General features: G+C 48.7%; 1 protein-coding gene across 2 annotated transcripts in view; it reads left to right on the top strand.

Annotated features, from left to right (window-relative positions):
• Window positions 1-13,259, top strand: part of Rph3a (rabphilin 3A) — a 70,186-nt gene that overhangs the window by 9,950 nt on the left and 46,977 nt on the right. For both annotated transcript variants that reach the window (XM_029478092.1, XM_021163481.2), the window contains exon 3: window positions 12,226-12,302. In XM_029478092.1, the coding sequence (XP_029333952.1) occupies window positions 12,244-12,302 (59 nt within the window). In that variant the 5' untranslated portion in view covers window positions 12,226-12,243. The remainder of the gene's footprint in view (window positions 1-12,225; window positions 12,303-13,259) is intronic.

The following is a 13,259-nucleotide window of genomic DNA, read 5'->3' as shown; positions in this document are numbered from 1 at the left end:
AAAAAAAAAAAAAAAAATGGCAACCTCTAAACTAGACAATCCCAAAGCATGATGGGTAGGTACACCACAGGCCATTGGCACATTGGGAAAGGGGGTGGAGGGCGGTACTTGGTGGCTTCAGAATCATTCCTAATGGGCCCCAGGTAGGCCGAGAACTCCCAGTGGGGTGCAGCAGATGCCAGAGCTGCTCCACACCACTGCACGCAAGGCCTCCCAACAGTACCTCTTCAGAGAACCTGAAACTCTATGCTGTTTCCCCAGCTTGACTCCTGTACATGAGGTCAGCAGGGCCTGGGATGCTTTGGTCAAAAACAGCTTTTGCTATTCTCACCTGAACAGTTACCCAAGTGTTACTCCCAGTGCCTCAGTTTCTCCCACTGTAGAATGAGGATCCCATTCAGAGAGAGTGGAGCTCAGAAGTTCCTATAGAAAACAGAGTCCTTATGAACTCGCAAGACACTGCCTCGCCTGGACTATCACCATCATCATCATTACAACATCAACATCACACCACCGTCATCACAAACCACTATCCACTACATCATCACCACCACCATCCACTCTACCACCACATCATCATCGCCATCACCACCATCCTCTCCATCCTCACTATCACCACCATCATCACTGTCACCTTCATTACTATCACTGATATTTCTTAGTATCACAGACTCTTGGATTCCTGTAATTCAAGAACCCACTGGAAGTTCTCTCACAGTGATGCTTTCCAAGGTTTGAATCGGCCTGAGATTTTTCTGCCCATCCAATGAAGTGTGGCAAATGAGTCTTTTTTACAAATGGTGCCGACTTACTCCATGGCCCCCAAAGGGTTTCCCTCTTCATTTCGTCCTCTTCGGTATTAAAATGTAGTGTTAAAAATGGAGCTGTGGCCACAGTTGTTCATGATGTCTCATATAAAGGCATCTTTTAAGTGTTCTTTGAAAGTAAAACCAGCCACAGGGAGGTGGGGTGGGGGTGGGGTGGTAGCTGCACTGTGAGGGACCCAGGACCCAAGCTTATCCAGCTGCTGACCTCATGGCTTTCAGATTAGGGGGTGAAAGTGCCCCTCCCCCTTCCAGGCAGGTCCTCAAGGCTCTTCCCAAGAAATTCTGCTCTCAGCTTTCACTCTGAGGTGCTGGGAAGCTGTGTATTAGTTTCCTGAGTGATCTGGGTTGCAAGTTGGTCTGTGGGGCATTCTGGGAGCGGAGCTTGAACTTCCTGTCAGCCTGCCTCTTATCTCTCCTGGCATAAATGGACTCGAATGGCTCTGGAGATGGGGAGCCAGCGCCCACCACAGAGCTGCCTTGTGCCTAGTTGGCCAATCCCCATGAGCTGGGTTGGTCTTTTCTCGTCCCTGTGCATGTGTGTGTGTGTGTGTGTGTGTGTGTGCGTGCATGTGTATGTGTGTGTATGTGTGTGTGTGTGCGTGTGTGTATGTGTGTGTGTATGTGTGTGTGCGTGTGTATACTGCAGTTACATTTCTGTGCATATGCACATGTACGTGTAGGTCAGAGGTCAGAGGTGTCAATCACAGAAACACCATCCACCTTCTTTGAGTCAGGGTCTCTCATTGGCTTGGAACTCACTGATTGGGCTAGACAGGCAGCGAATGAGCCCCAGGGATGAATCTGTCTCCCCTTCCCAGCACTGGGCTACACATGTGAGTAATCACGGATCCTGATGTTTTTAATGTGGGTTCCAAGGAATCCAACTCAGGTCCTTGTGCCTGCCTTCTCAGTTACAAAACCCCTCTGCTGACCCCCACTTCCTCTTCCAGAACATCAGGTAAGGACATGGACCACATTGACTTGGGGAATCTAGCCGCCAATATACAGTCTCACCTTGGAGTGGGGCTTAGTGTGGGATCTTGGTTCAGCAAACCTTGGTTATTGCTCTATTAATGAGGACGGTGCAGCCTATGGGCTGGTTCTGGAAGGGAGCTGATCATTCCCACCACTTCTGACTCTCCTATTTAAAATCTCCTCCTCTTCTCGAGTACCCTTCCTCCACCATCTCTACTTGTCTCCATGTGGCATTGTGTGCCTGCTTCTCAACAATGTTTGGCTACTATTGCTACCCACTGGACCATCCACCCCACCAGAATGGGGCACCTTCACTGTGGTTTTCCCCCCTCTCTGTCCCTCATGGGCTGTGCTCAGCATGCAGTAGGTGCCCCATAGTTGTTGGAAAATGGAGACTGACGGCATCATTGTAACACTTCTGGCTCTAATTGGAAACCTTTCCCCTTCTCCAGGCTGTCCAAACTCACTTGACAGGTCATTACACAGAGCAGAAGCAAAGAAGAGAAATAAAAAATCCCAGCTGAGCCTCTGCTGGTCTGAAGGCGGGGCAGGGGAAGTGGGGGCGTGGGGCGGGTGTGCTGGGGGGGGGGGGGAGAAATTAAGGTGTTTTGTGAGACTGGCTCCTTGGCCAGGTTGTCATAAGCTGTTAAACCCCACCGAGCCTTTGTCAATATCCACCGCTGTCTGCTGCAGTTGATGGGGTAGCAGATCTTGTCAGTATTTTAAGAGACCTGCATTGCAGGCTGAGGGATTGGGTCTCTGTGCGAGAGCATGCAGCCAAGGCTCACAGGCTGTCCTGGAAGTGGTAGATTGTTTTTAAAAGGAGAAAACAGAAGAAGGAAAATTCAGAAGCTCTTAGCACCTCCTGGCTTTCCAGAGTCTGTTTCTCAGCCTGGGCTGCACACGCTAAGTGTCTCTAGATTCTTCCTCTAACTGGGGATTGTTTGTGGTGGGTGCGCGCAGGGTGGGGGTGGGGTGCTCAGGCTGACCTCGAACTTGTTGTGTAACCCAGGATGACCTTGAGGCCGGCTTTTACCTCCTGAATGCTGACATTGCAGGTGTGGACCACCGTGCTCCATCTATGCTGTGCTGGGGGCGGGGGTGGATCCAGGAATGCTTTTGTGCTAGGTGAGCCCTTTGCCAACCGAGCTGCACTCCCAGTGATAGGTAGGCTTGTATGCTACAGGGGAGTGCCCATGACAGTTTAAAGTTCACCAGGTGATTTTTAGCGTGCAGCTAGAATATGACATTCTCTTCACCACTTATGTGGCTTTAGGGGTCCCCTCACCTTGGGGATCCACAAAATGAACCCCAAATCGTCCATGTTTGTGCAGCAATTAGGAACATTGTGAGAATCATCATTGTGGGGGATCTGTCCGGGGTGCCCAGGTAGCAAAAGGGAAGTGAACAAAGCTTTCTTGGGGTGGACAGGAGCTTTGGGGTATTCCTGGTTATTTTGTGATACCTGCCTAAGGTACCTGTTCATATCCTTTTGGGGGAACCACAAAGATGTTCTCAGAAGAACCTTCTGGGTACCTGAGTGTGCTGATGACCATCCCGGAAGGGTGAAGGCCACCATGAAATGGTGACAACAGCAGAGGAGATGGGTATCAGTAGCATCCTGCCAGGCTGGGCTCAGCACTGAGACTCCATGCTAGAGTAACTGCTATTCTTAGGTGAGCCGGCAGGGATCGAGTGGTTCTCGTGGGCTGGCTCACCATTTGCTAGGCCCTCTGCACACCATTCTAGCTTCAGCCCGGGGAAGCTGTTCAGATATAACCCTCCCTTTTTTTTTTTTTTTTTCAGAAAAAAAAAAATGAGGCACAGAGGGCCTGCGCAAGGTCCTGGGATAGCAAGAGACTGAGCTGGGACTGGCCCCCAGTACAGCGTCTTGTGGTAGATACTTCATGTCAAATGAGCAACTGCTCTGCACTCTCTGGGTTTCCTACAAAAGGAAAGCAGCTGTGGATATCCCAAGAGGCACAGGAAAGGTGACCTGGGAGAAACATCAATCCTTGTCCCCCCACACCTCCTCCTGCTGCCTCTCATTCCATGTCACAAGAGCTCGGTGTCGTGTGTTCCCCCAGATGAGCAAGAACTGAATATGGAAGGAAGACTTGCTAGGGCCACTTGAATTTTCCCCATCTTGTTTCTTGTGGCAGCGTAGCTACCGGAGACCAGGGCAGAAATATCCCGAGGACTGCTTTATTAAGGAAGAGATAGAGTTGGCCTTGAGAGGATTCAATCTTCATGGTCCTCAGTGTTGAAAGATGGGGACCCCCATGCCTTCCCACCCGAGGACCTATTTTGTCTTAGAAGCTGTGCCAGCAGCTTGGTTTGGGGTGAATCTCTCAAAGCTTCTTTTGATGCACGCTCAGCTCCCTGCAAGGATTTTTTTTTTAATACTTCTGAGCATGTCTGCAGACACCAGGAACTGGAGATGTAGTAAGGGACCCATCCACAGCCCAGTTCAGCTATTATCTGATCAGGTCCCAGCGTGACTGCAGGCTAGACAACTCTAAGTTGTCAGTCTGCGGTGGATCTCCAAGCCCCTGGTTCACTTCGGCAGGCTTCCTTCCTCCCATCTCCACATGGATGCAGTGAACCTGCATTTTCAGGTTTCTGTAGGACAGTGCCTCTCAACCTGTGGATTGCACATCCTTTAGAGGTCGCATATCAGATATCCTGCATATCAGATATTCGCATTACCATTCCTAACAGTAGGAAAACTTCAGCTATGAAGTAGCAATGAAATAACTTTACGATCCAGGCAGCAGTGGCACACACCTTTAATCCCAGTACTTGAGAGGCAGAGGCAGGTAGATCTCTGAGTTCGAGGCCAGCCTGGTCTACAGAGTGAGTTCCAGGACAACAGGGCTAGACAGAGAAACCTTGTCTTGAACAACCAACCAACCAACCAAAACCAGAGAAATAATTTTACAGTCAGAGGGTCACCGCAACATGAGGAACTGTGTTAAAGGGTCGCACCATTAGGAAGGGTGAGAACCACTGCTGTAGGACATGGTGGCCAGAAAATAGCACCCAGGTGAGGGCTTCCCCTTCCCTCCCCAGCATGTTAACCCTTAAATGACCTCACTTCAACAATCATCAGCACATTGCCTCCATCACACCCAGAAAATTAGACCTAAAACAGGCCGGCTCCATCAATGTCCCTCTATGAGACTGAAGAGCACTTGCTGACCATTGCTGTTAGGTTGAATGTGTTACAGATCAGCCTGTGAGATGACTCTGGTTGCTGTTAGGTTGAATGTGTTACAGATCAGCCTGTGAGGTGACTCTGCACATAAAAGGTCCCAGTTTGTTCAGAGGGACCCACATGGTGGAAGGAGAGAGCCAACTCCCACAGGTTGTTCTCTGAGCTCCACACCCATCCACGAACTTCCCCAGTAAGTTTTATGAAGTGATTAAAAATAAATAAATATATCAAATAATGATAACACTTGCATTAGATTATAATCTAGCTATGTTTCATAAACGTTCACGTCTCATGTCATTAAATATCATTTGTGAATACATCATGGTTTATAAGTAGATCATAGACATTTTATTATATATATAATGCATTATGTATTATATATATAAATGATGTATTTGTTTTTATTTTATATATATGAGTATTTGCCTGTGTGCATGTATGTGCACCACATGGACACAGTGCCTTAGGAGGCCAGAAGAGACTATCAGACCCTCTAAAACTGAACATATACACAGCTGTGTGATGCAGTGTGGGTGCTGGGATCTGCACTTAGATCTGCAAGAGCAGCCAGTGCTTTTAACTGCTGAGCCATCTCTCCAGCCCCTCATAATCTTGCTTTATGCATCTCATTTAATATACACTATTAACTCATTGAACTCATGGCCTATGGCACTGAACCTTGTGCCTGAACAAGGCTTATCTGACACCTTGTTTTCTGTAAGTCCCTTTTCATCCAGGAGCCAATTTGCAAACAGCAGGACCACCAGTATATAGTATATAGCACAGAGATGCAAGAACTTGATATATAGACCAGGCTGGCTTTGAACTAACAGAGAGTGCTAGAACATAAGGCCTGTAGCACCAGGCAGGACTATTCTCATGGGAAGCATATACTATTGACAGTGGTCTCATGAGTCAAGGTGGGTCCCAGAGGAAAGAGATCATTGTGTGATTTGAGGTGAGTTTTGCAAAGGAACTAATGTGTAAATGGGTTTAAGAAAAACCATCCAGAGGTGTGGCGGAAAATTAGGGAGTACTGCTGTCCCTAATTTAGGGGCTCCTGGGCATAATACTCTTCTTCTCCCTCCTCCCCCTCCCTTCCCTTCCCTCCTTTCCTCCTTTCTCCTCTCCTCCATTTTGTTTTGTTTTGAAATGTCTTCCATTTCTTGGGTTCATTGGAAGAGAAGGTACAGAAGGAAGTGACTCAGGGGACTTAGGGGCACAGAGACTCAGCCCAGTCCTATAGCTTAGGCTCTGATTCAATGTTGGGGGAAAGCTGATTCACTTCTAAAGGTCTGTGTGTGTGAGTACGTGTGATTGAGTGTACAAGCATGCAAGTGTGAGAGTGTCTATCTGAGAGTGTGTGCATGTGTATGCATGCATGCATGCGTGCGTGCGTGTGCGTGTGTCTGTTGATGGGTGTGAGGCTGTGTATGTGTGTCTGAGAACGAGAGTGTGTATGAGTGAGTGTGTGTGTCTGTGTGTGAGCATGTGTGTGTGTGTCTGGATGGGTCTGTGCACATGTGCATGCAGATGCCTTCAAAGGCCAGAAGAGGGCGTCAGACCCACTGAGCAAGACTTACAGATGGTTGTGGTTGCTGGGAATTGAACTCAGGTCCACTGTAAGAGCAGCCTGTGCTCCTAACTCTTGAGCCATCTCTCCAGGGCCAGCATTGGATGTTTCCATGGCGGCCACTGGGGTCAAGAAAGGAGAGGGAGAGCCCATTGCTCATAAGTTGTTTATCCACATCTTAGGAGGTTTCATTTTTCTGTCCCCCCACCACCTGCCTACCCACCCTAGGCACTAGGAGAGCCTGGGTGAGGGGATACAAGCATGGGACAGATCTTTGCCATCTGTTACTTTGTGGGGCTCAGAGAAGCTCTGAATAGCTTGGATCTATTAGAATCCATACCTGTCCCAGCGGCCCTGACTGGGATCATGTGAGGTGGGAATTGGGCCTCCTGTGGCCAAAACTTCTGAGTTTGATGCTACAAGGGATCCAGAAAGGACTAGAATGTGCCTGTGGGACATCAGTAGATGTGTGACCAGGATGAGGTGTGTTTACAAGGATGCGTGCATGGAGTGTGGACAGGTGTGGCCATGGTGATGATACAGGTGTGACTTGGGGCTTGGCTGTGTCCCATCCCAGGTGTTTATCATGGGCAAATGAGAACCCTTCCCGAGAGTCGATGTCCTCTTTGTGGGGATGAAGGAACCGTAAGCATTTCTTAGTCTGGGGTTTGCACTTCTGGCTTTCCATTAGGAACTGACTCTGCTTAGGGATAGGAGAATCAGAATAAGTCCATGCACGGTGGACAGACATCTTTAAATCCTAGCCATTCTCTCCCACACACTGTAAGGGAGACCTCAAATAAAGCACTTTACCCTGATCACCACCCATCAACAGGCTTTGCACCTTGTGCTTGATTGCTCATCACTTCTCCAAGCCCCTACTGTCTCCACTACTTCCCTAGTGTCTGCCATTATTGTGCCAAGGCTTGTTGTGAGAGATGATATCATTGGGTTTAGAAGCTAGCTTTGCTGTCTGTATTCTTCCATTATGCTGCCAAACCACGGTACCCAGCAGGGAGATGCAGGGGATGTCTCAGCATCTGCCTCCTCTTGCTTTCTCTCCTCTGGCTCTTCTCTCCAGTTTCTGCTAGTGTCTCCTGTTGGTACTCAAGGAACCGAAGTCAAGGGTGTGGTGGATGCAGCCACCACAGTGGCCTCCGAGCCCCCAGCAGGGTGGATGGCTGCACTCTCATGGACAAAACAGAGCATACCCAGCAAGCTGCATTTCTAAAGGTCCTCTTCCCGTGCTGCCGCTGTGTGGCTGTTTCTGCCTTCAGCGACTTAATAGCTGAATCAAATATGTTTATTATTTTCTTCAATAGAAAATAATGCTTCAGGGTGACAGAGCTCATTGATAAGAGGAAGAGATCTAATGATGACCAAAATTCTCCCTCTGGGAGGAGACCGGGATTGCTGGTGGGTGTGAGGCGATGGGTGCCCCTCTCCACTCGGCATTCCATGTTCGGGCAGAGAAGGACAGAGGACTTGTGGTCTCTCATAATGCACTGTCAGGGCTTCAGGTTAGCCAGCGCCTGCCCAGTCCTTTTAGAGCAGGACAGAGGCCATTAAGCTAAATGCCTTGTACTGATACACAGACCCAATCTAATCACAGTTTTCTGTTTGGGAGGGCGTTGGTGAGCACATGAGTGAATGCAGCAATCAAGCCTGATAGTTGCCACAGTGGGAGGCTAAATCCTGCCTGATTGAGTAACCTGGAAGTGGGCTGCCCTGTCAGGGTGGCTGAAGTCTTGGTGGTGATTCTTGTACCTCCTGTGTCCAGGTGTGTGGACTCAGCGCCTCAAGGGACACCATGCTCCAGAAGGGGACAGAGAAGAGGCTGTCATAGTCTCTGCCTATGATCCTCTGCTCTGCCATCAGTAAGCCATGCACACGGGAGGGTGGTCTCATTTCAGATACACATCCTGTTTGTTCCGGGTGCTGGCTGTGTGTCTTGGGATGAGTGACCTTGCCAGTCTGGGCTTCAGTTTCCCAATGTACTAAATGTATGTGTAAAAGCAGGGAAGGGGGCACATGCTGGCACTTAACACCAGGGAGGAGGAGGAGCCAAGCAGCTCCTTAGCCTGCAAAGCATCTTACCTACTTGCCAAGCTCAAGGCCAGTGAGAGATGCTATCTTAAAAAAAAAAAAAAAAAAAAAAAAAGGCACGGCCAGGGAGAGGACTCAGTAAGGAAAAAGCTCGCTGTGCAAGGGTGAGAACCAGGTATCACATCCCCAGAACCCACATTTAGTGTGGGCAGATATGGTGGCTGCCTGCATCCCAGAGGGCAAGCTGGCTAGTGAGACTATCCAAATCAGCAAGCTCTGGGTTCCAGAAGAGACCTCACCTCAACAATTAAAGCCAAGATACCTGTTGTCAGCTCTGGGCTTCCGTAGGCACGAGTGCACACCCACTCACACATATGTGCCCCCCCCACACATAAACACACAGAAATACAAGTGCACATCACATACACACACAGGAAAAAATAAGATGGGCGGCGGCATTCATGAGATATAGCAAGGTCATCCTCTGGTCCCTGTTGGATGCCCTGGTTGGATGCCCTGCCTTGATCTCGTGTATATTATCTCCCTCAACTCTCTTGGTTCCATGTCGAGATGGGTCCTACTTTTTTCCTTAGCTTTCACATAAGGAAATAGAGGTACAGGAGATTGGGAGTGTGCCCCAGGGGACCTCACTCGGAAACAGCAGAACAACCTTCAGCCCTGTCTTCTTCCCACCCCAGAATCCATATTCACCAACTCTCTCATTGCCCAACATCCCCATACCCTATGACACTGAGCCATAGCTCCCCGCTTCTTCCCTTCCTCCATTATGAGGTGTATATCCTATTTTTTCCACTTCAAGACCAAGCCATCACTTTTTGGGGACACCCCACACTTATCCTCACTCATCAGTGCTGGCATGGCTGCCCAAATCATTTAGAATATCAGCATAATTCAAACCTTTTTTTTAGAAACACATACATACATACATGCACAGCACACACACACACACACACACACACAGAGGTTTTAAAAGGGGGGGGGAAGACATTTGTCTTTGGTTTTAATTAATGCCAGCTTGTTCATCCTGACTTTTAATACCGCCACCTCATTTGTCTTATTAAGTGCTTAGTTTTGCTTTTAATTAGTGTTGTTTATTGTCGCTGAATTTTAATTGCCAGTGCAGGGTCCCTAAAGGCTTCGGGAAGAATGCATCTGATGGCAGAGCCTAGTGGGCAGGCAGAGGACTTACTGTGGTCTGGGTGAGGACTAATGTCCCACTCAGTTCTGGTTGCCTTTGGGATCCCCGTTTGCTTCAGGTGACATAGAACGCTGAGGAGACAAATGTGGGAGTCATTGGCTTAGGATAGCCAAAATGGCAAATATTGGTTCAGGCATGGCTGGATCTAGCACCGCCCATCATGCCTGTTCACCGTTCCCTTGGAATGTTCCTCCAACCCCAAGCACTAGGCTTTCTATGCAAGGCAGAAGCTGTCCTACCAGCACCACCCACAGAGTTCCAGCAGAGTTTCTATTGGCTCAGCTCAGGTCATGTGCTGATCCTGAGCCAATCACAGACCGGGGACTGATACCAGCCTCTGATTGACCAGAAGTAGGCTGTAGGCCCGCCTCTAAGGACAGAACTAGGTGAACCCCACCTGAGCCTTACTGGTGGATACTGAGGAAGGAGCCATCTGGAAGGAAAGCTGGGGGCTCTTTCCCCACAAAGTACTAAATAAGAGGTGTATAAGGACTAGGAAGATGACTCAGTGAAGTGTTTGCCACACAGCATTAGGGCCTGAGTTTGACCCCCAGAGTTCATGTAAAAAGACAGTCTTTAACCAGAGCAGTGGAGAGAGGGTGGCCGGCAGATCCTTGGGGCTGGATAACCAGCCAGCCTAGCTGAATTGGCAAGTTCCCTGCCAATAAAAAACAACAACAACAACAACAACAACAACAACAAAAAAACAGTAGGCAGCTCCTGAGAAATGATATCTAAGTTTACCTCTGACTTATATGAATATGTGCATACACTCGCACGCGCGCGCACACACACACAACAGACACACACAGACACGCACAGCCACTGCGGGACACAGAAGTTGGCTATAGTTTTGAACTAAGTTGGCTATCTTCAAGCCACAGAAGACCAAGAAGATTCTGGGATGTGGGACTCACTAATCCTTAGCAATGGATGCTGACTTGGAGATGGAGGGACACATGGGGGTGGAGCCCCATAGTGGGATGTTCTGGGATTTGAACAGTGGCAGTCAGACTATATAGAGTAGCATAGTCCACAAGGTTATGACAGCGGGCTGGCTCTGAGGTTTCACACATCTGTGTGCTCACCAACCTCTGTGATCCATGTGAGCACTTATTGAGCACCACCTATATAGCACATGCAAGGCTGATTGCAAAGTAAGGGTTTCTGGACCCCTCATTCAAAACTTATGAACAATTCCAAGACTTTGAGCGTACGGGGTCTGGGTCACCTGCAGATGTTCGTATGGGAGCATGAGATCCTTCCACACACAGTCCAGTCAGATGCTTGCTTCATAGGTCCATAAAGCTGGTCCCTTGTGCAACGAGGAGCTGCACTTGAACAAATCCATCTCTGATTCTGGAACTCATAGCTCTTACTGACTAGGTGCAGAGACAACAAGCAGACAAATCACATGCCATGCTAACCTGAAGAAAGAGGGCTAGGGGAGGGGCTTAGTGTGGCCAGTAGAAGCTCCCTCTTGGGAGAGGTGGCATTTGGGCAGAGACTGCCAAAGGCGGAGAGTTGAAGGGTGTCTTCTTTCTTTTAGCACAGGTCCCTCAAGGGCCACCCACGATGAGCAAGTGTATCTGTCATTCCGGAGGCCAGACAGTGCATATCAGGTCATTACCGAGGACAAATGGCCACCCATGGGGTGGTGAACTTGGAGTCACCTCCATTTTGTATGGTTATGAGTGTTGGATTCCTGTGGAGAAGGGAGTTTTCACTGTTCCCTGGAGGTGCCAATGGTATCCCAGCTTCTGACTGTGGAGGTCTTCGACAAGTTGTGATATGTGTTTTTTAACATCCTAATGATGTGCATAGGGTAAACTGATCCTGGACAGAGTAGATTCAGAGAGGCTTGAGTCATGTAACAAAAGTCCACGTCACTGGCTATGTGTGAAGTGAAGAAAGGTCATTTTGGGTTCATGAGTCTGGAGACGCGTGTCAAAGACTGGATGTCCCCATTGCAGTGTCCTTTGGTATGGCTGGCACATCCTAATTCCAGAGCAAACCACTCATACCACAGCTAAGAAACAGAGATCACAGAACCAACGTCATTCATTTGTCTTAAGGATGAGTCCTCAATGACCATCACTTCCTTAAAAGCCTGTAATATTCCCTCTGACAGGAGCACTATAGGAACACATATCAGCAATGGACAGAAAGCACACTGCCCCATCTCTCTCCACTAGGTGGCTGTGATCACCAGGGGACACTGTCCCTTATGTGTGCAAGTTTCATAGACAGTGGAGATGCTAGGTCAAGCTCCCTCCCTCTTCTGTGTCTCCACATGGGTGGCCCTAGAGTTGGGGCTCATAAGAGTGGCCAGATGATTGGGTAACTGTCTTGGGTGGCTGTTTTGCAGGTGTGCCAGCCTTCCACCATGACTGACACTGTGGTGAACCGATGGATGTACCCTGGTGATGGCCCTCTGCAGTCAAAGTAAGTCCGGGGAAGCTCTGGGAGTAGCTCTTTTGAGCTAGTGGGCAATCCTGAGTATCTACACTTGAAAGATAAAAAGGCATGGGTTGGTTCCCTTCCCTGGGCTAGGTGTGTGTGTGTGTGTGTGTGTGTTGCATGTATGGGTGCATGGGCATACATATGTATGTGTATATGCATGCATGTGAGGCTCAGAGTTGACTTTGGATATCTTCCTTGATCATTCCCAACTCTGACTGAGGCAGGGTCTCTTACTGAACCCAGTACTCACTGGTTCTTGCTAGTATCTTGTTTGGGAAGTCCATCTCAGGCCCCCAAGAGCTGAGATTACAGGCGTCTCCCTTGCCTGACTTTCTGGATCTGAACTGCAAGCCTCACACTTGTGTGAGAAATAGTTACCTGCAGGGCCAGCTCCCTAGCTTCCCATCCCCATGGTGGGTTTTATGGCATAAACTCCTCAATTTTCCATACTCCCCACCATTCCCTATTGTGTCTCTAATAGGGAACCTACCATGGGTGTCTATGTTACCCACCCAGCCCCATGGGCTCTGGTTAGAGACAGCCTCTCTGTCCTCTATGCCTCAGTGTGGTGGCTCTGTTGGACAGAGTTTTAAAGACACCATCAGGTTCAAGTTCCTAGTTGGGGACAAGATTATTTTAATGAAGTATGAGTCACAGAGGTGGAGGGAAGGGGGCTATTTGCTGCTGGCCCAAAGAATGCAGGAGGGTTTTCTGTAATAGCCTCCATCTGGTGCAAAAAGAAGCTTCCTTGATGAGGGGTGAGGACTATACTTCTCTGAGGGCAGAAGGACTAATGTTTATACATTATTGCTAGGGATTTTGCTGGCTTAGCAAACTAATGGCTATAGATTCTCCCCAATAATGGCGATCTCACTAGTACTGAGTGGTTGGCTAGGTTTCCAGTACTGGGCATGGTTTCCCTCTTTTTTTTTTTTTTTT

This window comes from Mus caroli, chromosome 5, assembly GCF_900094665.2.
Source record: "Mus caroli chromosome 5, CAROLI_EIJ_v1.1, whole genome shotgun sequence".
Taxonomy (NCBI): Eukaryota; Metazoa; Chordata; class Mammalia; order Rodentia; family Muridae; genus Mus; species Mus caroli.
This window is presented reverse-complemented; position numbering and strand designations above follow the sequence as displayed.